The sequence below is a fragment of the Cavia porcellus genome, unplaced genomic scaffold, assembly GCF_034190915.1.
Source record: "Cavia porcellus strain 051 isolate PalLab524CR breed Dunkin Hartley unplaced genomic scaffold, mCavPor4.1 scaffold_22, whole genome shotgun sequence".
Classification (NCBI taxonomy): domain Eukaryota; kingdom Metazoa; phylum Chordata; class Mammalia; order Rodentia; family Caviidae; genus Cavia; species Cavia porcellus.
In genome coordinates, this window is record NW_026947505.1 from 62,218,503 (window position 1) to 62,244,623 (window position 26,121).

Here is a 26,121-nt window from a genome sequence, read left to right on the forward strand (position 1 = left end):
GCCAAATCTTGGAGTGTGTGTTTTTGTTTTTAAGGAATACCAACACATTGGTTTCAAAATATTTAGGATTTTGTGCCAAGTGCTGTGGTAAATATTTAGCATGCTATTTTCTTTAAGCTTGAATATTTCAAGCCAAACTGAAAGACATTGTGAAATTGTGTAGCATCACTATTATAAAACTGAGCCCTTTATTCTTTGCCAAATTTCAGTTTACAGCTGCTCTTTCCCAGGAAAGGTTTATCACTCTCCAGAGACAGCTGAAATGCAGATCCCAAGGCTTGATGATAAGGGTGTGAATTGTGGCCCTGTATCTGGAACATGAGTCAGGAGACACTTTAAGGCAATTATCTCAATATGCTCTTTTGTTCCATTACAAATGAAATTTCAAAATGCACTTATTTACCGTTTAAGGTTATAAAAAAGGAGAAAAATTATGAAAGTGTGAAGTATATTTTCTAAAGTTATGCTAATAAAATTTATAGTATTCTGAAACTTTTGTCACAGTATAACATAAATATTTTTGAACAATTTCTTACTGTACTCATTTATCATGTTCATGTATATTATTGTATAAGGCTGACTTCAACATTAATGATACATGATGTAAGCATAAAATCAATAGAGTCATCTGATATTTTTGTCCCTTAAGCATAAATTTTGGAGATCTTCCTTATAGATTATCTTTTTTTAAAGTAGAAAGAGGAATTATATTATTGTATTTCTGATATGTTTTCAAAATGTCTGATCTGAGACTTTCAGTTTTCTTATCTGTAAAATAGATAATAAAAGCACCTGCCTCTAGGGATTATTAAGAAGATTAAATGAGTTAATAATTGAACATGGTAAGCAGTATGAGTTTGTTAAATATATAAAATCTCTCTCCCTTTTAGGAAAGATTTTTCAAAGATTATTCTAAAGCTATACTTAGATGATATAGTATTTCTTTTATTATTATTCCATTTCTTTGAGTAATACTAATTAATCTCTTCGAGGCTTTACTAGCCTGAATGTATCTGAATGTGATATTCAATTACTTGTTTTAAAAACTTTTGATAGCTATAGCCACCAGGTGAATATTACTGACAATAACCATTTCAAAGTCAATGTCACATTCCACCTGAAAATAATTCACCTTCCTATGACAGCCTCCTGTATCATCATCTCCTGCCAAATTGTTTTCTTTCTATAGTTCTGACATTCAAAAATGTCCAATAAAGCTTACTGACTGAACTCTAACATTTCTTGGGAAGCATTTGGTTAATTTTAAAATGATGATTTGTGCTTAACTCTAGTTCACTATTCGACAGCGCACTGGCCAGGCACAGCCTGTCAAACCCACCAGGCTAACAAGGGTCACCATGATGCTGGTGCCTTTGAGGAACTTCCTCATGCTCAGAGAAGGGACGCAGGATGCAGGAATGACCAGTGTGTGGGAAGGGTGGGGATTAGCTTTGAGAAAATCAGCGTTGAGAACATCAGCTGTCTAGAAGCAGGCTTTGAGAGCCCCCCTCCCCCTTTTTCTCTTTTCTTCTCACAGTAACTTCTCACCAGCATACCTTCTCATCTCAGCGCAGGACATATTCTGAGATTTAAAGTGGGGTGAGAAGTGTGTCGATCTGAACTGGAATTGTCCATTACTCTTTGCGTTTTAGGAAATTGTAAATTTTCACCCAGGAGTTTTGAAAGGACATAAAGGTGGTACATTAGTAGAGGGGTGTCATGAGGGACAAGTTTAGCAGTCCCACAAAATAAAGCAAGTGTTTTATAATGACCACGTGTAGACATCGAAGACTGATAATATACTTTCAACTCTAAGTTTTTAACTTGCAAAGGTATTTATTTTGATGTTCTCCTTGTGGTACATAGTGTTGCTTATAGTTCTTTCCCCCTTAACCAATATTTGCTCAATTTTCTTATATTCATTGATGGAATATCTTGTCCTGAGGGAAGATCTGGTAAGAAACAAAGCTGGAGAAAGCATAGGAGCTCAGAGAGGGACAAAGTGGTAAGACTCCTCTCCCTCTCTCTCTCTGTCTCTCCTCCTCTCTCTCCTTCTCTCCCCCTCTCTCTCTCTCTTGCTCTCTCTCTCTCTGTCTCTCTTTCTCTCTCTGTCTCTGTCTCTCTTCTGTCTCTCTGTCTCTGTCTCTCTGTCTCTCTCTCTCTCTGTGTCTCTCTCTCTCTCTCTCTCTCTCTCTCTCTGTCTGTCTGTCTCTCTGTCTCTCTGTCTCTCTGTCTCTCTCTCTGTCTCCCCCCCCACACACACCCTGCAGGTGTTACACCCGAGGCTGTACCCGCATGGCAGCCAGGAGTCTAGCAGCACTCTCACAGGTCTGCAAATAGGACCAATGTGAAGACACAGATAGGTGCACACACACAAACTCAGAAAGAGGGACACTAGTGAGAGAGAGAAAGAGACCTAGTGAGAGCAAGGAAACGAATCAGAAAAAATAGAACCAAAAACTAGCAGAGGAAAAACAACATGGAAACTTGAAGGTTAAACTCAGTGTGCAGGAAGCCGAGTTCCCTCAGTTGATGTGAAAAGGCTGAGAAGGCCTCCAGGAAGCAGGGCTGGTGAAGGAAGAAAGTCCACCAAGCCTGGGCAGCTTGGTATCTTAGCAAGACCCTGCCTCAAGAGTAAAAGAGAGAGAGAGAAAGACAGAGACAAGGGATGTAACTCAGAGCGAAGGCCCTGGTTCAGTCCCCAGTTTAGTCAGTCAATCAATCAATTACATTTAAGTTGACTCAATCAATTGCTCTCCTTCATAGTATTCAAGAAATGCTGACAGGGCAGAGGCTCTGCCACTCCGAATCTCACAATGACAGTGTCCTGGCAGCGCTGAATCAGCAGAGGAGTGACGGCATCCTCTGTGATGTCACCCTGATTGCTGAGGAACAGAAATTCCATGCTCACAAGGCAGTCCTAGCAGCGTGCAGCGACTATTTCCGGGTAAGTTGAGGCATCTTGTTTGTTTGTTTCTTTAGGATATCAATAAGCAGAGAGTCATGGTGTTTCCTGGACTGTGATTCGGTCCTGTGCCAATTAAGTAGTCATTGCCGGAACCGACTGAATCATTTCCAGGAGTCATTTCTGGAATCTGAATGCTGGGGTGTGGGTCTTTCCTGAGCAAAATTAGACCTGGTGATCTTTCTGATATAAATGCTCCATTAAACAATTGATGACAATAAAATTATTCCTGAATATGTGTTGTATTTCTGATTTTTTATTTTCTTAATGCTTTCAAATTTTTTGCTCCTAGTACAGAGATGCAGCTGACCCCAAAGTTTTTGACATATAAGGTTGAAAACAGCATGTTGTCTTCTTTAGTGGAGCTTGATTTCCAGCAGCTAATTATATGTGGCGATATGATTGCCATTATTTTGAAAATGAAAGTGTACAGTATGTTTATGGCTGATTACGTGAAATGTATTTAGCATTTCCTGAGATTCTGGTGGACAAAGGACGTTATGGGACGATCTCATTTAATCTTCAGTTTACAAGCATATACATACCATTAAAATCACTGATTTCCATGTAACGAAACAGTCTCAGAGGTCAAGTAATTTGCTATGATTCAGAAGTTAAATAACTAGTCACAGGGTTCCTAAATGGCAGATCTGGAACTAATATCTGTGTCTAACTCAAAATACTGGTCTTCTCAGCTTCCTGATGTAAAAGACAATGATTAGCCAGAAATTCTTTGAAAGTAATTTCTGATTATACATTGAAAAATTCATACTTAATTTTTCAATATTACTGCAGCTAATGCTTATATATATATATATATATATATATATAAAACAGTAATGTAGGTAATATTTATATATATAACAGTATGCATCTCTATATGGACAGGAAAATAACTGTGATATTTAAAAAATTTTCTCACCCAGCTGTGTAAAGTATACAGAAACCAATGAAGGCCATGGACAATCCATTCTGAGTGTTTACAGTAACTTCCTTTTTCTTGTTTTGATTTTGTGTACATTATGTTATACCCGTTTTGTCTTCTTGTAGATCACAATTTAGCTTTCTTCATGGTTAATTTAAGTTTTTACCTTTTAGGCTTTGAATTTAATTTTTGGAAATGGCTCGGTTTTATGCATGTGTGTGTAACAGCATGAGCAAATACATTTACTTGTTGGCACTTCTCAGTGACACGTGCTGCCCGCAGTTTGTCACCTCCTCCACCACAGCGCTCCTCATCTCTGGTAGAGTACGCCCAGAGAGGGCCTCCTTTGTAACCTTACATTGGGAGCTAGGGATGTAACTCAGCGGTAGAGTCTTTGCCCACGTTTGATGCCCTGGCTTTCTGACTGACTAAATGCTAGCAGCATTAGTGCCAACCATAATATACAGGTATTTTCTAAACTGCAGATTGTGTTCCATTGGCCAAGCAAATCAGAAGGGTATTCTAGAATCAGGCTAAGAAGATCTGAGAAAGAGAAGGGGTAAAGGAAGTAGGAGAATTTGTTGCCATTTTTGCAACTGAAAGCAGTCAAAAACTATCAAGGATATGATATTTTATCCTACCACAGTTTTAGATGTTGGTAGGAAACACAGGGCTAAGTCAGAAACCAAGGATAGCTTATTATTTACAGAGACAACAGTATCTGATTATTCTGTTTTCTGAGCCCAGATTCTCACTGGATGACACAAAGAGAAGTTGTATTACTGCACAAAAAGTGTAATCTTTTATAATGAGCAGTAAACACATCTGCCCTTTGCTCTGGAGGGACACATTCTTATGTTGGACAGTAAGCATTCTTTCTCTTTACACTACCAAGAGACACATTGTATATCTTCCAGGATTGTAAGCAAAGCTACCCTTTGCTCCAAGGCTGTTTGCTATAGAGACATTCTGAAAGAGAGAATTCAAGGCAAAGGACGGTCATTGTTTCATTCTCAGTATGTGCAGAAATGCAAGAGACCCAAGGAGAATTGGCTCCCAGCAGCCAATGCCCTGAACTAGAACTACATTGTCTTTGTCTTGTCTTCTACCACTGAAACTCATGGAAACAGTGTCCTGTCTCAGTGATTTTTGTATCTCTCCCAATTACGTTATCTTGTGCTTTGTAAGTGCTTAATAACTATTAAGTGCAAAAGGTTTTCCAGTTGTCATAGAATTCTAAGTATATTTTAATTCTTAGTAATCTGAATGTTAAAGATAAGCAAATTATTCATGGGTTTTACCTTCTAATGTAATCCTTTCAAGTTAACTAAGAAGTGCAACATAAACTAGAGTTTTATAGATATAATTTCATCTGGATAATTTTGGAGCTAAAGTCCTTGTTGTGATTCAGGAGAGGTGGGACCAGAAGAATGAGAAACCTCCAACTTTGATGTAAGCTGTTTCTTTTTGTTGGCCTAAGAGTTAACATTTGCTTTCCTTGCTTAAAATATGAATAATGAACAAGCAGTTGGCTGATGTGATTTCTCTTGATCATCATCATTTTAAAAAAGAAACTATAAAACCACATCTTTGACTCAAAAAATGATTTTTTAAAAAATAAACATTGAGGCTTAATTTCATGATACTGAAACAGCGCAGCTTTAGTCAGATGCTGTAACTGGGGTGGAGCAGGGCTTCTTTCATAAGAAGGTGCAGCAATGGCCGAGTGTGAATCCTGCGGTACGGAGTGTGTGTGTTCACCACTGTTTCTCACAGTGCCTGGACAACAGTAGGTTTCCCTTCAGTGTTTGCTGAGGTGTTAATTCTCTCCACCATCTGTGCTGTCAACATAAGAGGTCAGTTTTTCCTGGTCTTAGTTACTTTCTAGTTGGTGGGCCAAACCACCTGACACCTGTAAGCTGAAGGAGAAGAGGTTTATTTTGGCTCCCAGTTTGTAAGCATTTCAGTCCATAGTCAGCTCATTCCGAGGCAGGGTGGCCTAGCAGCAGGGCATGGCGGAGGAGAACCAGTCCGTGGCATGGCAGGAAGGGAGCAGAGCAGGTCAGGGGAAGAGGAAATACACACACACACACACACACACACACACACACACACACACACACACACACACAGACACACACATACCCTTCGTTCCAGGCTGTGCTCACAGGCTTCACTTCCCAAAATTGCCCCTAGCTATAAATGCCTCACTGGACCAATCCAGTATCACACCCACGATCCTGTGACCTCCTAAAAGCCTCACCAACGAGGATGTGTATTGATTGTCATCAGTGTTTAGAATATGAAATAAGGTGACTAATACACTAGGCATAGTACCTGACACACACTAGACCTTCAATAAACATTAGTCTTTACTCCTAACTTACGATTTGGCCATGTGCTGCATGGGTGTTGGGGAAGAAAGCTGTGTCCATCTGCTAGGTCACCTGGTTGCTGATCACTTTTCATGGGTTAGAACACCTTTTGGGCTTATGCTTTTACATCATTTAATTTTCAGAATCTGACGCTGTCTCATACTCAGAGCTTTTTAGTAGCTATCTACTTTTTTCTCTTGCCCTGGCTGTTTTTTCTCCTGTCAGGGAGGATTGTGTGGTTGACTTGTACTCTCTGCTCATGTAAATGCCTACATATTCTGGGCAAAGAGGCAAATGTCTTGACCATTCAACCTACTTTCATATATGTGTTGGTGAAGTGATTCACATCACCACGTGGCTGCTGGATTCCTGGGGGGGCCTTCACTTCACCCCATCATCGCTCGCTCACCCCTGGGCTCCTCTGTGTGTGTGTTCACAGTTGCTGCAGCTCCTGCTCCATCCAGGTGCATGCTGTTCCCCTCAGGGACTTCCCATGTTTTGACTGTGCACCTGTCACGACCTCCGTGCCACCTGGTCTAACGTCTCTATCACCCAAGGTTTGTCACAGCCGAAGACGAGAGTGATGAACCTCATGGAGCCTGGTCTTTGCCACCCCCTGTCAAGTCTCTAAATGCGTATCCAAGGTGTCTCTTTCCTGAACTCTGAACATTTCAGCCTGCCTGCTCGAGGAATTAAAGATCACATGACGCCTGTTAGGCTTCCCTCATCGAAACATCCTAGGATGGGACTATCCTGAAGAGCTAGCGAGGTCTTTACAGTCTGATTAAACACAGTCCAGTTGGGAATTATTGAATCAGAGGCAGCGAGAGAAGCTAGGAGCCCACATTCTGGATTTGTGTGAGAGAGAGGAGAACATATTTACTTTTTATCCTCTAGGCTTGGAAGCCCTCAGACTCAGGGAACACCTAACTCAGGGCCCCACGGTGGGCGACCCGCGCCTGTGGGCCACTCTTTAGTTCTGTAGGCTGCTGTTGAACATTTGCTATCTCCATCTTAAATCTCCACAAACACCTACAATTTCTGGCCCTGAAGCAGATGTCTTGACTGTCTAACATAGTTTCATGTATGTGTTGGTAAAGTGATTCAAATATGACATTTTGGAAAGCTAAATATTTTAGCATCTTTTTTGTTAGAGTCCAAGTGTAATTTTTAGAGCGAAAACAAGGACAGAAAGCCTATGATATAAAAAAGCTATATTCCATGCATTTTTATAATTATATCCTGAAGTAATTATTTGGTTAAAGTGGCATAAAAGGCTATTAATGAGTGTATAATTATAAATTTATTTTCAATTCAGCAAGAATTTCTTCCTGATGTTTTCTTCTTCTGACGTTTTCTAGACCCTGAATGAATTCAAAGTCTGGTAGGAGATTGAGACAAGTGAAAAAGTAACCCAGCATCGTGTGCTCACACTGTGTGTTTGGGGTGGAGAGTGGCTGAAGACTTGTTTTAATCTCTTGTTCGCTCTTTGTCATTGTCAGTCACTAACAGTAACAGTAATAATGACTGTTAATTGAGCACTTCTTATGCTGCAGACACACTTGTTGGTTTATATTGACCAGCTCACAACGTCCCCTAAAGAGAACTATAAGATGAGTATTGACATTATCATGATCACTTTAAAAGTAAGGGAGAAGGTTTGACCTTAAGCAGTTCATCCTGGGGACCTAGAGAGTTGTTAGGAGCTGATGGCGGCCTGTGCTGAGTGTGGACAGGTGGCTGGAGAGAAGAGGCAGAGTGGACAGGACGTGTGTTAGCAGTGAGGGGAGGAAAAGACTTACGGCCTCTGCTTGAGGGTCGGAGAGAGAGGGAGCCAGGGGTGTGCGTGCCCATCACAGGGCTGAGGTGTGGGAAGAGCTGAGGACCGAGAACAGCCCGAGGCATTTTGAAGGAAGCTACCATTGAGGGAGCCATGAGAAAGGCTGTGTACACGAAGATGTGGAAGTCCTGGGGAGCGAATATCCTCTTGCCTATTTGATCTTTGCATCCTGATCCTGCTGCAGTGCCTGGTATGAGACAGACTTTCCATCTTCCTTCTCCGTGTTGCTCTCTGATTGGAGCAGTGCCTTGCTGTGTGTGCTGATGGGCACAATCCCCTCTTCACAGTTACCTGCACCCCTCCAAGGCCACAGTTATCATGAATGTATTTTTTTTTCTCTAAGACATCAGCTTGTCTTGTTTCTTGAAAAAATATCCTATGAAAACTTGAAGGTAATAGCACTGCTGACATAAAACGTAAATAGAATCATTGTTGGATTCATGCTGCCTGCTCTTCAGAGATTTTATAGATGCTTCATTAAAATTGCTGATACTCAGAAATCACAGAGACACAGTGTTCCTTACTTTAAGGATAAGAAGCAGCACCAAATGAACAGTTATTTGCTTTCAACCCATAAGACTTCAGCCTTCTGCCTTTATCCCTACAGCCTGCTCCTCACCCTCCATCCATTTTATGAACTCCCAATATATTTTTGGTAAATTACCTCTTAGCTTAATGATAAAATGAATAATAAAAATGACTGTGACATTAATTTGTCCCTTACAACCTGTCAAATGCTGGGTAATATTAAAGGACATTAAATGGATAGTTTCTGTCTGTTCAGTCATTTGAGCACTGCATTCTTCTGGCCACATGCTGAGCAGTTAGTGGACTCCAGGCTGTAATTAGGATTCACTCATTTGTTTTCTAGGCGTGTTGTCACAGTCTGATTAAGACAGTCCTCAAAAATTAAATTTTGGCTGAGACAGTGAATTTCCTTTGCATAAAAAATAAATACAAATAGTAGTAAAATCATCCAAAGACTTTTAATACATATAGTAATTTTAGTTTATCATTTTGATGGTTACTATAAGCATATCAATACCTACTGTCACCTTATAAGTAGCAAGCATTACTCTATAGTTACTTAGTTGGTGTGTGAATGTCATCCAGATTAAACCCCATGATTATTAATATTTTCCATAGTTTTGCACTAGCCTATGCTGTGATTACTTACCTTGCTTGAGGCCAAACAAGCACTCCTGAGTTCTTCGTGATGAAACATTGGTGCTGAAACAATAGCCAGGCTAATTCTTGCACAGTAGCACACTGCTGTGTGTTCCTCTCTTCTGACATGTGAATGTCCCCTGTTGAAAACAGAGGTCCCAGAGTGTGGCTCTTATGGGTTAAACTGCGCATTATATACTACACTGATCCATGTTTTTCATCAAATGAATAATTCTTGTTAACATCCAGTTTTATAAACTCCACTTACAGAATTCATTCAGAAAAATAATGTCTGTTGGAAATTAGCGTATTACTAGAGAACAAGATCTTATTCCTCTTGAAAATATGAAGATTTGAAGAAGGAAAGAAGTAATTTCAGAAACTTAAGAAATTTTATGGTAGGTATATTAACTAAAAATTCTGGTAGCAAAGACATCAAAGGAATAATTTGCAGATTGTAGTCATTATTTTCATTATTTGATAGAATTTTGAAATGAGCAAATGCCTAATAATAGAAAAAAATTTAAGTAGTAAGATCATATAGTCTCTTCTTGATGGAAATATATGATTTATATTTCATTCTGCACAACTGTGGAGTAACTTACCTCTAATACTTTTGTTCCAAATGTTTTTCCAAGTATTTGCATTTTAATTTTTATAGATTTTACTTGGTATTTAATATTTCACTTTTAATACATTAACTTTTCCTACTTCCTGAATAAATGTGCTTCTTCTTACACTTCTTTATGTGGTAAGAACAAATAAGCTGTGCGGCAGATACTAGTGCCACGTGATCCAGGTAATCTACCGTCGTGTCCACCCCACATTCATTCAGAGAGCATCTGTGGTCTGTGAGAGCATCTGAGCTGAATGCTGCGTGGTTACGGACATGGTACTACTCCGACTTCTTTCCAGACCTGCTTGCTAACATCAGGCACGTAAGAGGTTGCGTGGTGGGGGAGGAAGAAACAGTAGAAACGTCCTTGCAGAACCTAAATGATGCTTTTACTTGGGGGGCAGAAGCAGATCAAGAACCAGGAAGGTAGTGTAAGGGACAAGAAGAGTCAGGACGTGTGAACACATCAGAGCGTATGTGCATTTTAACTGCAGTTAGAAAACATTTCAAGAGATTGTCATATTCCATAGAAGACCAGGGAGAGAGCCCAACAAGGTGGTTTCCCTAGATTGTTGGAAGAGGCAGCCAAACTCTACGTGGTGATATGCAGGATACTTGTTAACTCTCCGTGCTGACGAGCTATGGGATATAAGTCAGGTGTGCTGCAGCACCTGGGTTAATTCAGTGGACACTTTTCTGTGGGAAATCTTTATTAAAGAAGCATTTAGTGTGCTTTTCTGTGCTTGGCCTCTAGGGTGGTGCTGTTGGGAATGTTGGGAGCTTTGAGAGGTGGGGCCTGAGGAAGGTCTTCAGTCACTGTAGGGGTCCCTGGAAGGGGACAGCACAGCCCCTGTCCCTCTTCTCTTTTGGTCTCTGGCTCATGTTATAAGAGTTTTGATGCATCTTACACTATCACCATGATGCGCTGCCTCAAAGCAGTGAAACCAACCGATTATTGACTAAAGCCTTTAAAAGTATAAGCCAAAATAAACACTTTATAAATTGATTATCACAAGTATTTATTACAGTAATAGAAAACTGACTGAACCCTTTTTTTTTTTATCTCATCTTGGATACTTAAGAAGTAGTTCATCAACAGACTATCTTGAAGAGTGATGATATAAATAATATACAGTCTAGATAAGTAAATAATTCTGTTTTGTAGATATATTTTGTAACTTCATTGTTAGGTAATATACAATATAATGTCTGCTGAAGATACTTTTGCCATTTTTTTATATCTCAAGGAAACTTGCAAGGTTTGTTTTCTTTCTTTTTTTTTTTTTTTTTGTCTTTTTCGTTTTTATTGGTACCAGGGATCGAACTCATGACTGGCTGCTTGCAAGGCAGGTGCTTACGCCGCTGAGCTAAATCCCCAGCCCCTGTTTTCTTTCTTGTGAGTAGCATTTTGGAATGTATACATCACTATATTTCTTTTCACTCTGCTCACTTGGAAACATTTTCTAAGAAATCTTGCACATCATTTGCAAAATATGGATCTCCCACTATGGCCTTCAAAGGCTGAACAGGTAAAGTGTGGTACAGTATATTCCTACAGTGGAATATAGTGAAAATAATCTATTCACTAAGGGAGTTATCAATCCATGGGAGGACATGAGAGAAACTTGAGTTCATATCACTAACTGAAAAAAACCAATCTGAAAAGAGTGTGCGGGTGAGTCTGTGTATATGGCACGATGGAAAAGGCACATCCGTGGGGACTGTAAGAGATCAGTGGTTGCCAGGGGCTGGCGGGAAGGAGGATAGATACACACCAGGCATTTCAGGGCAGCGAGACTGTCCTGTAATACTGTGATTTGTGAAAATCCATAAAGTGTTAATACCAGGAATGACCCTAATGTGAATTAGGAACTTAAGGTGATGATGATTCGTAAATGTTGGTGCATTGATTCTGCTACCCTCTTGGGCTGTGCTGCGGGAGGGGACAGCTGTGCGACAGGAGGGTCAGGGGCCGAACAGAACCAGGTCACTGTAGTTTCTGCTCCATTTCGCCATGAACTTAAAATTGGCCTGAACAATAACAGACGTGAATTAAGTGTTTTAAAGTGAAAATCCAAATATTGCAGTTAACTTTGCAGCTTTCTAAGAACTGTTTTATTGTTTTTGGAAAAGGTGAACTTCCAGTGATGGATTTAAAAAAAATCATTGAGCAATAAGGTTGTGAAAATGAAATATATCCCTTTGGGAGCCAACAGCTTTAGTACAGTGCATCATCGTCAGTCAGCTCAAAGTGGAGAAACTCAATAATGGGAGCGGATGTTTTCAGACAGAGAAAACAGAGAACAGCACTTTGGGAATGATCTGATTGGCCTTTTCATTAAAGGGCGTTAGTATCTGTGCACACTGCACACTGCACAGGGAGTGCTGGCGCGAGCAGCCTACTGTACTGATGCTTTCACAGGCCAGAAACATAAACAGGACGCTGGATTGGTCGGAGTTAAATATAGACACAAAATCAATACAATAGCCAGTGGCAGAAGTAGCTTCCAGAGTCTAATCCCAAAGACAGACGACCAATGTCCCTGTGTAACACAGGAAAGATACTGCTTAAATAAGCTGTTACTTTATTCAGACCTTCAGCCAACTGCATGAGACCCGGAGCAGCCTCTACGAAGGGAGCACCCTGCTACCCTCCGCCTCCAGCTCACTGTTAATCTCATCCAGATACAGCCTCACGGACACAGCCAGGAATAATGATCCGTGCAGCTACTTCTGCACAGCTCGTGTTAGCTTAGGCATAAAAATCATTTGTCCCTCATCTGTCCTCAGTTTTGTATGTGTAATAAACTACAAAAAATTGGTTCTAAATTATCTTTTTGTTCTAATGTTGAAAAACATATCCAAATGACCCCAAACATTGGTGACTGACCCCAAATAATTGATAAACAATTATTTATCAATCTATTAAGGAACCTAGAAGAATAAAACATATCCTATTATATTTCTTATTGAGCTTTTTCCTAAGTGGCAAAGCAGTGGCTAGTTTCAGTAAGTCTTTTGAACAGGAAACTATATATTTGAAGGACCAAGTGACCATCGTTTACTGGAGTCCAGTGACGCCAAGCAAATATTGGAGGATGTGTAGAAGTATTTTCAGGACCATGACACTTCATAATTCTTGGTCTTTATTTCTACTTGGTGAATGAGAGATTCACAGCGCCTCATTAGTGTATCACAGGTGAGGATGGGAAGAGGGACAGTGTGATGACACAATGTATTCATCATATAAGCCAGAATTTTATTGCTATGTCATTCATCTTTGTATAGTCAGTTCATAGTAAATTCTAGTAGCTCAGCCATGGAAATAATATAATTGCTAGGCCAGGCATGGTGACACACCCTGGAATCTCAGCATTCTGGAGGCTGAGACAGGAGGATCGCTGCAAACTCACGGCAGCCTGGGCTGCTAAGCCTGAACTGCAAAGTGAAACCTGGTCTCAACAAGACAATAATAATAATAATGTGTTTTAAACTTTTATTATTACATGCGTGTAGTACATGATTACTCCTTGGGTGGAGCTGGTGCATGTATGTAACACATCTCAATTCCTCCTTCATCCCCTTCTCCCCCTTCCCCTCCTGCCCTGTCTCTTGATCCCTCTCCTAGTTTTTCTTTTTCTGTACATGCTGGCAGGTTCCGTTGTGTGGAGTGGTGCGTTCCAGAACACACCCCCATTCCTCGGTTTCACCCCTGTCCTTTCCCTCCCGCCCACTCCTCCACTTCTTGATCCCCTCCCCTTTGAAAATTCTACTGTCCTACTTCCTATTATCTCTTACTTATTATTTATCTTCACTCTGTGTTTCTCATATGAGAGAAATCAGGCAGTGTTTAAGCTCGTGTGTCTGATTTATTTCACTTTGCATTATGGTCTCAAGAGCGGTCTGTTTTCCTACTCAGGACTCTGGAATGTCTATGAAAGATGTGTGTCACTACCTCTTTTTTATTCATTCATCTGTTGCTGACATATATAGGTTGCTTCCAAGGTTTAGTTCTTATGAATGGTGCTCAGAAAGGGAGACATGTTCTACTGTGAGTGCTATACGAGATGGCTGCTCAAAGTAATAATGGGAATTATATCTTCTTCTAGGCAGAGTCAGTTTCAGAAAGCTTTTTGATAAAACTCCTGGAAGTACCAGTCAGAATGAGGAAAGCTTTCTAACTGGACTGGTAGTTATTAATTACTGTAGTGAAGTAGATGTGTGTTGAAGCAAATCTCAAAACTAATAAAAAGAAATTTGTGCCTTTTAACATAATAAATGAACAAAATCACTTTAAAAAGACAAAGAAAAACTCAAAAAACAAAAAGTTGAATTTCCTTGCCATGGTCTTTAAAAATTCCATAAACTTATCTAAAACACCACTCAGTGAAAGGTACAAAAATAGATATATATTCAGACTCTTAAAAACACTGAATCGGTTATTATAAACTAATTGCATGGTTTTGTAGATGTTAAAATCATTCGGAACGTCTTTGTGGAATAGAATATTGGTGGAGCAACAATAGACCAGAAAATAAATGTGTTTCTTACTAAGCAAATAGTGATTTTTATTCAAACTGCGAAGGGAAGGAAATTTGACATTTTAAAAACATCTTGGACTTTTAGCCTCCTTACGAAGTATGTTCACATTCCTTATTCTGTTCAGTCCCCCAAGTATCCTTAGATGTAGGTATTGCAGCTTTCTAGAGGATACAGTTGAGGTTGCTAAACACTGAGTTGTTTAAAAATCGCACAACTGCTGAATGCCAGAGTCCAAACCCCACCCAACTCCACCTGCCTCCAACTCCCCTGAATTTTTCTTTATTCCTAGCAGTGTGGAACTCGCCCTTTAAGGTTGCCATCAGCTATTCAGCACTGTGAGCAGAATAATTTCCCCCTAAAGCTGTTTGTGTCCTGATCCCTGGAGCCTGTGATTAAGGAAAGGACCTCGCTATGGAGAGATGATCCTGGATTATACATCTGGGCACAGCACAGTCACAAGTTACTAGATGAGGGAGGAAGTCGGGGCAGCTAGAGATGTGATGGTGGGAGCAGAGGTTAAAGCAACGTGATTTCCGACTTTGAAGTCAGACACAGAAAGCAGGTGACTTCTTGAAGCCAAAAAGGGCATAAAGATAGAGGCCCCCTGGCAGCTGTAGCAGGGATGCAGCCCTCCTAACACCTTGATTTTACCCCCAGTGAAACCCATTTTAAACCCTAGCCACCAGCACTGTGAGGTAACACATTTGTTTTATGCTAAGCCCCTAAATCGGTGGCATTGTCATAGCAGCAAGGAAACTATACAGCCACCGTGGCAGTGGCTGCCCAAAGTGAACTTTTCTTTGTACATCTGTGAATTTTCAGGTGTGGCTTTGTTCACTATAATTTTTGTGTGCCTTGTAGATGCCACCTGAAAATGTAGATAAGAAGCCAGCTGTAAGTCTCAGATGTGAAGAGCAATTACATATAGTACAGAGATTATTAGTATAGAGATTATAACATAAGAAGCAAGTGGGTTCGTTTATCTAAAACAAAATATCAGGACAAAGCCAGAAGGGTTTGACATATTTAGTGTAGAAAATTTTATTTTAAGGTTATGGCAAATTTTGGGGGCTTTTTTTCTTCAGTACCATATTTCCAAAGGATCCCCCTTTCTTTAATAATTCAGCTTTGGAGTCTTAAGAACAGACATCCGTGTGCACCTGAAAAGTACTTGGTCAGTGAATTTTAATAATTAAGGCAGAACTGCTGTCTTGTAACTTTATGAGAAAAAGTGCTTACTCCCCTCTGTGTTCAGTAAGTGAAATATAGCAAATACATTAAAAATACATTTCCTTATGGAGAAGGACACTCTTAGTACTTTATGAGGAAAAGATTTATAAAGTTGCTTGTTACAGAATATATAAATTTTAATATCCAATATATTTCAGTACTTTGATATCAGGAAAATATACTGAACTAGTGCTAGCCAATTTCTTTAGTAAAATCTTCTCTCTGTTCTAAATTTGCCACATTGTCTGGCAACTTACTTTATTTTCCGAGGCTTAGTTTCTCTGTTCGTAAAGAGGAGATGATGTCTGCCTGTTAACAGTTTTTAAAAAAATCTAGAGACAGTGTAAGTGGCAGTTGTTAAATGGGAATAAAAAGTTACACTTATGCTTAGTGATGGTTTTGTGATTTTTAAAAAGTCCTTGAACTGAGTTTGTGACACAGTCCTAGAATCCCAGCACCCTGGGAGGCTCGAGGCTGGAGGATCATAAGTTCAAGCTCACCCTGGACAATTTAGTGCTTAGCAAAACCCTGTCTCAGAATTTAAATGTGGTCTGGAGGTGTAGATCAGTGTAAAGACCCAGAGTTCGATCCCCAGTACCATACATGCAAAGAAATACCTGAGGTCCTGTCTTCAGTGTGTGCATACATGGACTTCAGGTCCTACAGTGGAAGACCTAGTTAAGATTTTTGATTACATGGTGAAAGAATACAGTGCTCTTTAGTACCCAAGCTAAGTTTTTATTGGAAAGTTACTCAGTGTTTCGAAATAAGATTTCCAAATACCTTCAATCAGAATGTGTATTAATTTCTTAGCGTTCCCAGGCCTTAAATATTTATTACCTACTGAGGAAGAGGAGGAAAAAGCATTCTATAGAAATCAAGCCAACTTTGCAACTTACTGAATTAGACTATTTCCCCTTTAATGCAAGACAACAGTTATCAAAATGGGTAAAAGATTGTTTTATAAATCTGTTGTCATCAAGTTAAAAAGTGAAAACATTACTGTAATAGCCTTTGAAGTAGGGATTTGTGCAGCGTTATACAGATGAACCCTGCAATATAGGAGAAAATTTACTATCTGTAAATTTCTATGTTAAAATTTTATTTCTGCTTTGGAGTTTATTTTATCTTGCACATGACACATATATGCTATACTATATTGTATATAGTATATGGTACATTGTATATTTGCATAATTGTATATTTGTATAATTTATAAACATATAAATAATAGGACCACTGCTCAAAAACATGTTAATGGATATTTGCACAATCAAAAATGTTCAGAGAGCACAAGTGTGAACTAAGACATACAGTGTGATATAAAAAATTTTAGCTTTTCTTTGCACTAATTGAGACTAGTGAGAAATGTGTTTTGGCTCACAGCCTTTTTAAAAAAAAAATAGCCAGAAGTCACAAACCAGTTATAGGAAATGATAAATCATAGCAATGACATTAAAAATGTATTATGATAAGGGAAAAAGCTCCATATTGTAAATAAGTCTACTTATCAGGGCAGAGATCTTGATAAGTTTGCATTACCTCTAACAGAGCAAAATACATTGAAGTCACTGAACAATTAATTACTGGCAGAAGATACAAATTTGTTGATATTATGTACCAAGAAGCAGGGTGACATTTTTCTTACAATTGTAAAATAGTTTTGCAGCACACCATAAAATAGCTCAGGGTAGAGTTGTTGTTATTGAAAGCTTTGGGCTGGGAATTTAGCTCAGCGGCATAAGCAGTGGTGAGTTTGATCCCAGGTACAAAAAAAAGGACAGCTTTGCTCTTTCTTCCCTTTCCTTTGCTGTCCGTTCCCAAGGTGTGAGCACATCTCTCTGTCCACAGACTTTCTGCAGGTCCGTTTGCTGGTTCACTCACTGTAACTTGCCATCTGGATCCATTTATGTACCTGTATTTCTGTTTTACTCTCATTCATTCCTTGTTTTCTTCTTTGTCTTTTTAAACTGATTTTTCTCTTCAAATGCCTCTCTAAATTATAAATATCAACTTTGTCTTTCTTTTGAATAAACTTTGAATCACATATCGATAACTTATAAAGTGGAAAAATGGAACCTTTTTGTTTTTCTCAGACCAAACCCCCCACAGTATTAACCTTTAATGTGGCTTTTGGATTTTTTGGCAAGAAAACTGTCTCTGTATCTTTACTTTGTCACCTACTTTAGTGTAGGAGAAATAATCTTCATTCCTAATTTTCATAAAAATACTTAGATTTATATTTTTATCTTGGTTCTTCCAGATAATTAATTTAAATATTACAGTTTTCATAGTGGCTGAGGAAATTTTAATTAAGAGAAATATGCTATTCTAAATTATTTTGTTCAAATTATATACATAATATAGTAAGCATAACACATTAACTGTAATAAAGTATATATGAATTATTATATAATTATATATTACATGTATATGAATTATAAATACTAAACATATACATAATTAATCATGTATAATGCTAAAAGCAATGAAAGTTAATCTTTCTTTGAGATTCAAAACCCATTTGAATACCTGCCTTTGTCACTTACGTTGCTATGAGGAAAAAATATTTTGAACTTTTGGATTATAGAGAAATAAAAAGTAACTTTTGTGGTGAAGATACGAACATTACTGTAAGTAGTTTATGAGGATTTAAAATGAAATTTAAAGTTAATGGAAGCATATAACCAAACTGCTAAGTCTGATAGAAACTCAAGTATGTAATTGATAGGAGGTGAACAATTTGTAAGCCCTGTGTATCAGGAACTAAAATAAGAAATTGAGTAGAGAATGATGTTTATTATTAATAAAGTGCTGATACATAAATGCACAGAATAAGGTCATAAACATTAATTCGACATTTTTACTAGAATTATGAATATTCTAGATAAAATTATAAATACAACGAAGTTACTAATATGACTTTATAGGCACTGTTACTAAAACTTGAAGGAAAAGAATTTACCGACTTTGGCAGGTTCTGAGTAAATGTCTCCTGTGAGCCAAGTAATATGCATTTTGTCATCGAATCTGTGCGCTGGTTCCCTGGGGCAGTGCCTTCCCTTTTGTGCTCTGGAAGGTAAAGTAACCTGGTCAAGGTCACATAACAAATAAGGTGCGTCCAAGGTCCAGCCCCATTTCTGTTGGACTCCACAGCGCATGTTCTCAGCTCCAGCGTCACCTGTGTGAATAGTTCTTTACACAGCAAAGACTGCAGTTGCTGTGTAAAGTTATTAATGACTGGACTCTGGGCAGCAAAGTAGCATGACATCTTACAGTTGTTAATTTTGAAATAATCCCAGGCATGTCTTGATGAGTACATCATCCATTATGCTGGAGACTTAGGAGTTTAACAAGGACAACCAGAGTGCTGTGTGTGTAACCAGTTTTATTTGAGGAGAGAGAGAGCACGCACAAGAGCCAGAGAGCGAGAGCGAGAGCGAGAGCGAGAGAGAGAGAGAGAGAGAGAGCAAATATAATTTCAATAAGAGGCTTTTGTCCATGACTGATAGATTAAGATTTGCTAGTAGATTCTATTCTGCAGAAGAATTGAAGCGACGGGTAATGCCAAATATGTAATAGACTGAGACCCATGTAGGGACTAAGTGGGAAAGAGCATGGGACGTAAAGCAATGAATTGTGCCGTGCAGCAGAGCCAGGGGAATAAACTATCAAGTAATTCAGAAAACTGTAGAGACTAGAAGGAGCAGAGGTAGCCAGCTAGCTTAGGCTGCCCTTCAGAGGTGGTCAATTCAAAAGGTCTACTTGTCCAAGAATTTTATTTCCAGGCACCACTTGCATCTGTGTGTGTCCTGGACTAGTTCTTGCAGAAGAATCTGAATAAAGATTGGAGTTACCTGTGGGATGTAATAGTTTATACAGCAGATGCATCAGTTCTACAGGCTCCCTTTCCTCTGTCTGCAAGCCATATGGAGTGTAAAGACAGAGGACCTCAGGTAAGAGGAGAGCTCTGTGGGGAAGGGAGCCTGGCTCCTAGATGACCAAGCTGGAAGGTTGATCAGCTGGGAATACATGCACACTGGGCCATGCCTTGAGTGAGCGGGCAGCTGGGAGCTTTATCTGTTCTAAAGCTACCTAAGATGATATCACATCACCTTAACTGGACTCATCAAGTGAGTGAACTGTGACAGTGAGGAAAATGGTTATGATGTATCCAGGAAGGATGTAGTAAGTATACTTAATCCAGAGTTAAGGAGACAGTTTCACTGCTCCATTATAGCACTGACCTGGATCCCCGATCTCCCACATGAGTGTATGGTGGAGGTTTAAATGAATTGAGACAAGTGATATGATTTCAGGGCTCCTGGAGGGTCAAAACCCTTTAGCTGAGCTTGAGACTCTTAGGGCTACGACAAAGACTTCCCTGGACCGCCCACTTTATTTATTAGGTCCAGTGAGGGGCGGGGAAACTGAGGAAAGCACAGGCAATGAGCAGAACCTTGGGAGTCATCTCAAGGACGTCTCCAAGTAATGAATCATGTCAATTTAGTAGAACTGTCTTATCATGAAGACATGGTAGGAGCAAGACTGCAGGGGTAATTCCTGCAACTGCAGTCTCCATCTACTTAACTGATGTTTGGGCCAAGTGTCCGCAAATGTGGCCTTATCTTGCCCTTTGAGGTATCTCTGGCCTCACAGACCACTACAGGCCTCAGCCAGGACAAGGGATTCATAGAGGTTCACTTACTATGAACCACCTCCTGTCGTCAGGCGAGGGGCCAAGGCCTAGGACAGACTCACAGATAAACAGAAAGCCAATTAGTTAATTTTATTTATTTTTTATTTTTATTTTTATTTTTTTTATTTAAGAGGAAAAAGAGAAAAACACAAAACAAAACAAAGCAGTGTAAGGTTACACATAATACAGAACTACAAAAAAAAACATAACAGTAAGAAATCACCTGTTAATAGATTACATATTATCATCTTGGAAATAGTTGCTCAAATCACAGTATCAAAGAATACAAAGTAGACATTCAAACAGAGAGACTGCAAACAGCTGTGTTCAATGATCCAAAATTAGTTAATTTTAAATCCTGCTCACAACCGCTGGGTAGTGGTCTCCAACACTACATACGTCTGAGGAGAAAAAAAGAAAAAAGCATGAAAAATAATAACATGATATGGCAATATTTGGTTATCACAAAATATGTTAACTGATCAGGGGTATCCCTTGAGAGATCCAAACTCTGATTTATCAAAATGTAAATCTTTGTTAAAAATGTACCTCCAGAAATATATGTCAAACACTAATAAAAATACATGTATAACAATATTAATATGCCATAAACTCTAATGTAAAATGAACAGAATTATAAAGCACAGAAAATGAAATTCTACACTGACCAAAGTAATACTTCATCAAAAAGATAACATTTCTGAATCTACTCCATAAACAAATCTTCAGATATCATAAGGAGAAAACAACATATCTCAGATTGGGAAATTTTTAAACACTCTTTTTTTCTGAAGCTGATGCATCATGTAGATTAAAAAAAAGAAAACTGTAGGTAAAGAGTATGACTAGCATGTGTTCTAAGATAAAACAGTGATAAAACTGTTAAACTGATTGTTTTGATCACATGATAGGTAGGCCATAAAGAATTCATTAAAACCAAGCATCAACAAAAAGTTGATAATCTCCCATCGTACTACTTTTTTAAAAAAGCATTCAATAATTCATGAGGTAAAGGAGAAAGACAAAGTTTGGTGAGAAGCGCGCTTCCACCCCGCGCCTGGTGCACCGGGAGGCAAAGACGGCAGGACTGAGCAGGATGAGTTGGGGGTTTTGTTGTTGTTGTTGTTGTTTGGAACTGGGAACTGGTACGAAGGCTTTTACACTAAGCTACATCCTCAGCCGTATTTTCATTTTTTATTTTGAGACAGGACCTCTAATGCACACGTAGCCTACTTTTGCTGGAGGCTTCCCAGAGTGCCGAGATTACAGGCAGGCACAATTATGGCAGTACTGTAAGTTGAACTCTAATGCAAACCCTGTAGCAGCAGCTCAGTGGGCTTCCCAGGGAAGACTGCAGCGAAAACACCCTCCAGAGCGGCCGTGCTGACTGGGTTTTGTATTCTCCCGCAGATGATTTGTTGATGTGTGCTGTCCTGGGAGAAGCTGTGAGCTTGGGCCAGACACTTTTAGCATCTGAGTCAATCCCTGCAGAAGTCTCCTTGCCCGCATTTTTCTCAGCAGCTGTAATAACAAATCTTCATAGAGGTGAATTAGGTGGCATATTGCAGTCTCTTCCAAACCTCCTGCACTTACTTAACAACAAGAAACATCCAGAGAGACCTGTGCTTTCAGTCTAACAGAGTAGCTGGCGGGAGATCGGATAGAACCAGGCACACCATCCTGCTTACCTGGAAATACCAAAAAAGTTCAGTGTTGATCAGTATTTTTCTACTGTTTTAAAAAATGAGTCATTTAGGTAAACTTGGATAAAATTATTTAAGAATTGCAAAATAAAAATACATTTGAAGAAAGTAAAAAGGTAACGTTTAGACTTGAAGAAAACTGCCCATCAAAACTACCATAGAAACTTTATACCAATAAAATTCTAAGCCTTGCTTGACAAGGTTATAGGAAAATATGAATTACCAAAATTGGGCCAAAGAAAAGAGTAAACTGTAAGAACTGAGAGGATTAGTGAAAGCAGTCATATACCTCCTAGAAAAGCAGCTGGCCCAGATGTTTCACGTGCTAATAGTACTAACGCTTTCCTTAATAGACATTTCCTATAATAATCTGGAAGAAGATGGAAAGCCACCACCTCATTTTATAAGAGTAGCATAATTCTATTACCAATATACTGTAAGCGTAGCCCAAAAAACGAGAGCTGCATCTCACTTAGTATTATACATACAAACATTATAAATAAAAGATAGCTAATCCAGTAATCAGTTTCCAATACTCATTTTTCTCTATTTATGAGCATCTCGATACTTCCTAATTTAAAAATCGCAGAATTTCCTCTTACTCTCTAGCTGCTCCTCAACTTTTGTGAGTTTTGCCTCATCTCTGCGTCTTCTTAAAACTGGAGTGGGCCAGGCTTGGTCTGCATGCTTTCCTTTATATCAGCTAACATTGGATTCATTTGTGACCCTCATTCCCTCTCTCTCATCCTCTGTGATCACATATTACGGCTGTCCAAAGAACCACCAGTAAAATGAACTACACGTTCATATCAAACCTCTGAGTCATCTTATAAAATTGCTTACTGCACACTTTTCTTCCATTTCAATTCATGGTAAATCTGCAATTCTTTCCTCTCCAAATAGCTATGTCATCTGTGATTCTTTTGAGTGCAAACTGCCAGCAAACCCCATGGCTGTATCCTTCAAAATACATCCAGACACAAACCACTTTTACCACTACCACGTGACGCCAGCCTCATCATATTTTCCCCTGGAATTTGCAGTGTGTTGCTGCTGTTTCCTATTTCAATTCTTACTCTTCAAGGTCTGTGTCATTACTGAAACCTCAGTAATTCCATGACCAGCACGATGCAGATTGTATCACTTCTTCTGGACATGTTATGACGGCATCTACGCGCAGGGTGAAAACGGTTCCTCCTTCCGCTCTTGCCTTCGCTCTGGACAGGCACCCTGCCGCCTTCTGACGGTTCCTCCGACTTGCCTGGTGCGCTGTCACTGAGCGTCTTTGCACAGCCCTGCCAGGATTGCTCTTCTGGATAGATGTATGATTTACACTTACCCCTTCTGCAGGTCTTTGTGCACAAATGACCTTTTCAGCAAATAGAACTTTAATTTTAATTGTGATAACGTATCTATTAAAGAATCCTGTATTCATAACTAAAATAATAAGTCCAAAAGGCCACCAGTTCTGTATTCTAAAAATGAAAGTTTTGAGGACATAGCCCTGGTCAGAGTTAGATTAAGATCTTTTGAGATTCTGAAGGTTTATTTAGCAATTGACAGGCTTCTTGGATCTATAGATACGTCTATAAATTTATCTACATCTATAAATTTACATCTATAAACTTAATACCACAGGTTTATTTTAAGTTTCATAAGTAAAAATGATTTTCATTATGGATAATTTTTTTTATCTGTACACATTACAGAATTAGTGTGGAGATGGGAGCAGAAGAGCTTTGAGATACTACCGCACTATTTCTGTTCATTTTCTGCTTGTGAAGACATGACTTAGCTGTTGATTTGACTGAATTTAAATTTTACTGATTTCCCAACATAAAACTTTGCAGATTCCTATTGAATACATGCTGCTTTTAAGGAAATTTAAATGATGAGTTCCAAAGACCTACAATCCAGAGACATTCTGTTGGTGTTTTGTTTTGTTTTGCTTGTTTGTTTTTTGACTCCAGTGACCCTAATTTGACATGGATTGTGTAAGCCAGTAGATGGTTAGGAGCAGGGAAAACTGGCCACTGAGCCACTTTAAAACATTAGCACAATTAATTGGTTGAGGAGCTAACGTCATAGCTTGTGTTCTCTTCCCATCGACTGTGGATGTACCAAATTCCAGTTCAGAGGATGGAACTAACGTGCTGCAAAAGCCTTGTTTTGTTTTGTTTTTTAAGTCAATCCTGACTTTTAAAAAATGTCCTTGAAAAATTATCTAAGGATTATACAAATTGACCCAAAAAATCATCCACAGTTGAAAATATGTTCTTTGGCTGAGGATTTAGCTCAGTGGCATAAGCGCCTGCCTGGTAAGCATGAGGTTGTGAGTTTGATCCCTGGTACCAAAAAAAAAAAAGTTCCTTGTTTGTGAGTAGCATTTTGCAACTTGTATTTGGTAACTAATCAGTGTCTACTAAGAAGGGTCTTCAAGCAGTAGCTTGTAAATTTAGCCAGAAAAATAGCACCATTAATGATGGCTTTAACATTCAGCAAAGCCAAATTAGCCAGTCAGTCTGACATTTTAGACAGCCGTTACAGAACCTCACACTTGATGGACCTTCAAATAAACATTAATTGCCTGTTGACAGAAGAGTGACACATCTGCAGCCATCAGAGCAGCACAGAGAGGATAACTGGGAGGAAGCTGCCTTCAGATGTGTCTGGGACAGGACTTTATGAACACCAAGACGAGTGTGGGTATTTTTTAAATTCAAATAACTTTATAATTTCCTCTTAAAACTGAGCACATTCACTAAAAATAGAAATTGTTTTGCAATTCAGTTTTAAGTACCAGTTAATAACAGTCAAATATTATTTCCTGTTTAATAGGAAGTGGAGAACAATCATCTCATTTCTTTTTTAGTTATTTGAATCAGTGCCAGAGGCAGATGACTCTCATTTTCATTATTATGCTTATAGTGAACAGAGCATAATGGATTGTGCACTGTGGTCTATGTTTTCTCCTTTTTTGAAATGAATTTCTATTGACTATAAGTGCAATGAAGATTGAAAAATATTTATAAAGCAATCATAATAGTTAACATTTTGTACTATTTACACCATGCCAGTCATTGTGCTAAGGTCTATGTATTTACTCCAAGTGTGTGATGAGAGATTATTTCATTTTTCTTTCATACCTTTTCAATATTTTAAATATTATACCTTTTATGCTGCTTTATTTAAAATGAAATTTTCACTCATGCTTATTTAACCCCATGTCTATAGTTAATCTCAGCTTCATCTAAAAGAACATATTTGGAGATAATAAAGCTGATAAAATTTCAAACCTTTAAAATTGAGTACTGAGAGAAGGCAGATGTTTTATAAAAGAAGGGCAAGAATCTGCTCGTGTGAACCCAACAGATAGTCATTGGGATCTGTAGGTATGCCACGCTTCTGCGGATCGCCTTCGTTAAAAGCTGATTCGGAATGAATTGTCCATATTGTGGGACGATCATCTGTTTGTTGAATCAGTGCTTTTACCTAGCCCATCCGATGTTGATTGGATTCTGGTATGTATGCCTGAGTCCTGAAAGGCTGAATTACCAATCTTCTTCTCATTTAGAGAGATTCGACTAAAATGATAGAGACTTTGATATCAAATCACTCATCACATTGTGATCACAATACATCTTTTAGATCTTCCTAATCCTGTTACAGACCCATGGAATTTGGTCAACCTCATGTTAGATTCTAATAATAGGTAACAGGGAAGCAGGGCCAGGGTAGCAATGAGTAGACATCCTTCCAGGATCCACTGTGAATAGGAGCAGAGGGGAAGTAGGGAGGATCTACCGTGAATACAGACAGACACCATTTTAGGATAATCTAATGTCCGCACTTATTTTTCTTTGCTTTGAAGAACCTACTACTTTCCTACTGTAGTCAGGTGCTCTTGGGAGAGAGGTTCCGAAGAATGTGGTAAAGTGTGTGGATTCAAGTCCTGATTCTCATCGACCAGCTGTGTCACGTCACGCCAGGTGATAAACTCCACGGCTCCCAGCCTCTTGTGTTTAAATGGAATAATAGTAACTATTTCTGTGCTGTGAG

General features: G+C 38.9%; 1 protein-coding gene across 14 annotated transcripts in view; it reads left to right on the forward strand.

Moving 5' to 3' along the window:
* Klhl32 (kelch like family member 32) overlaps positions 1-26,121 on the forward strand; it is a 187,634-nt gene that overhangs the window by 44,630 nt on the left and 116,883 nt on the right. For 13 of the 14 annotated variants that reach the window (XR_010042025.1, XR_010042026.1, XM_063233277.1 and 10 more), the window contains exon 3: positions 2,767-2,947. Coding sequence is in view for 12 of the 14 variants with exons in the window: in XM_063233277.1 (XP_063089347.1) it covers positions 2,767-2,947 (181 nt within the window). In the remaining 2 variants the exon portion in view is untranslated. Of the gene's footprint in view, positions 1-2,766; positions 2,948-9,542; positions 9,671-26,121 lie in introns of those variants that run through there. The other variant, XM_063233274.1, reaches the window with a different exon arrangement.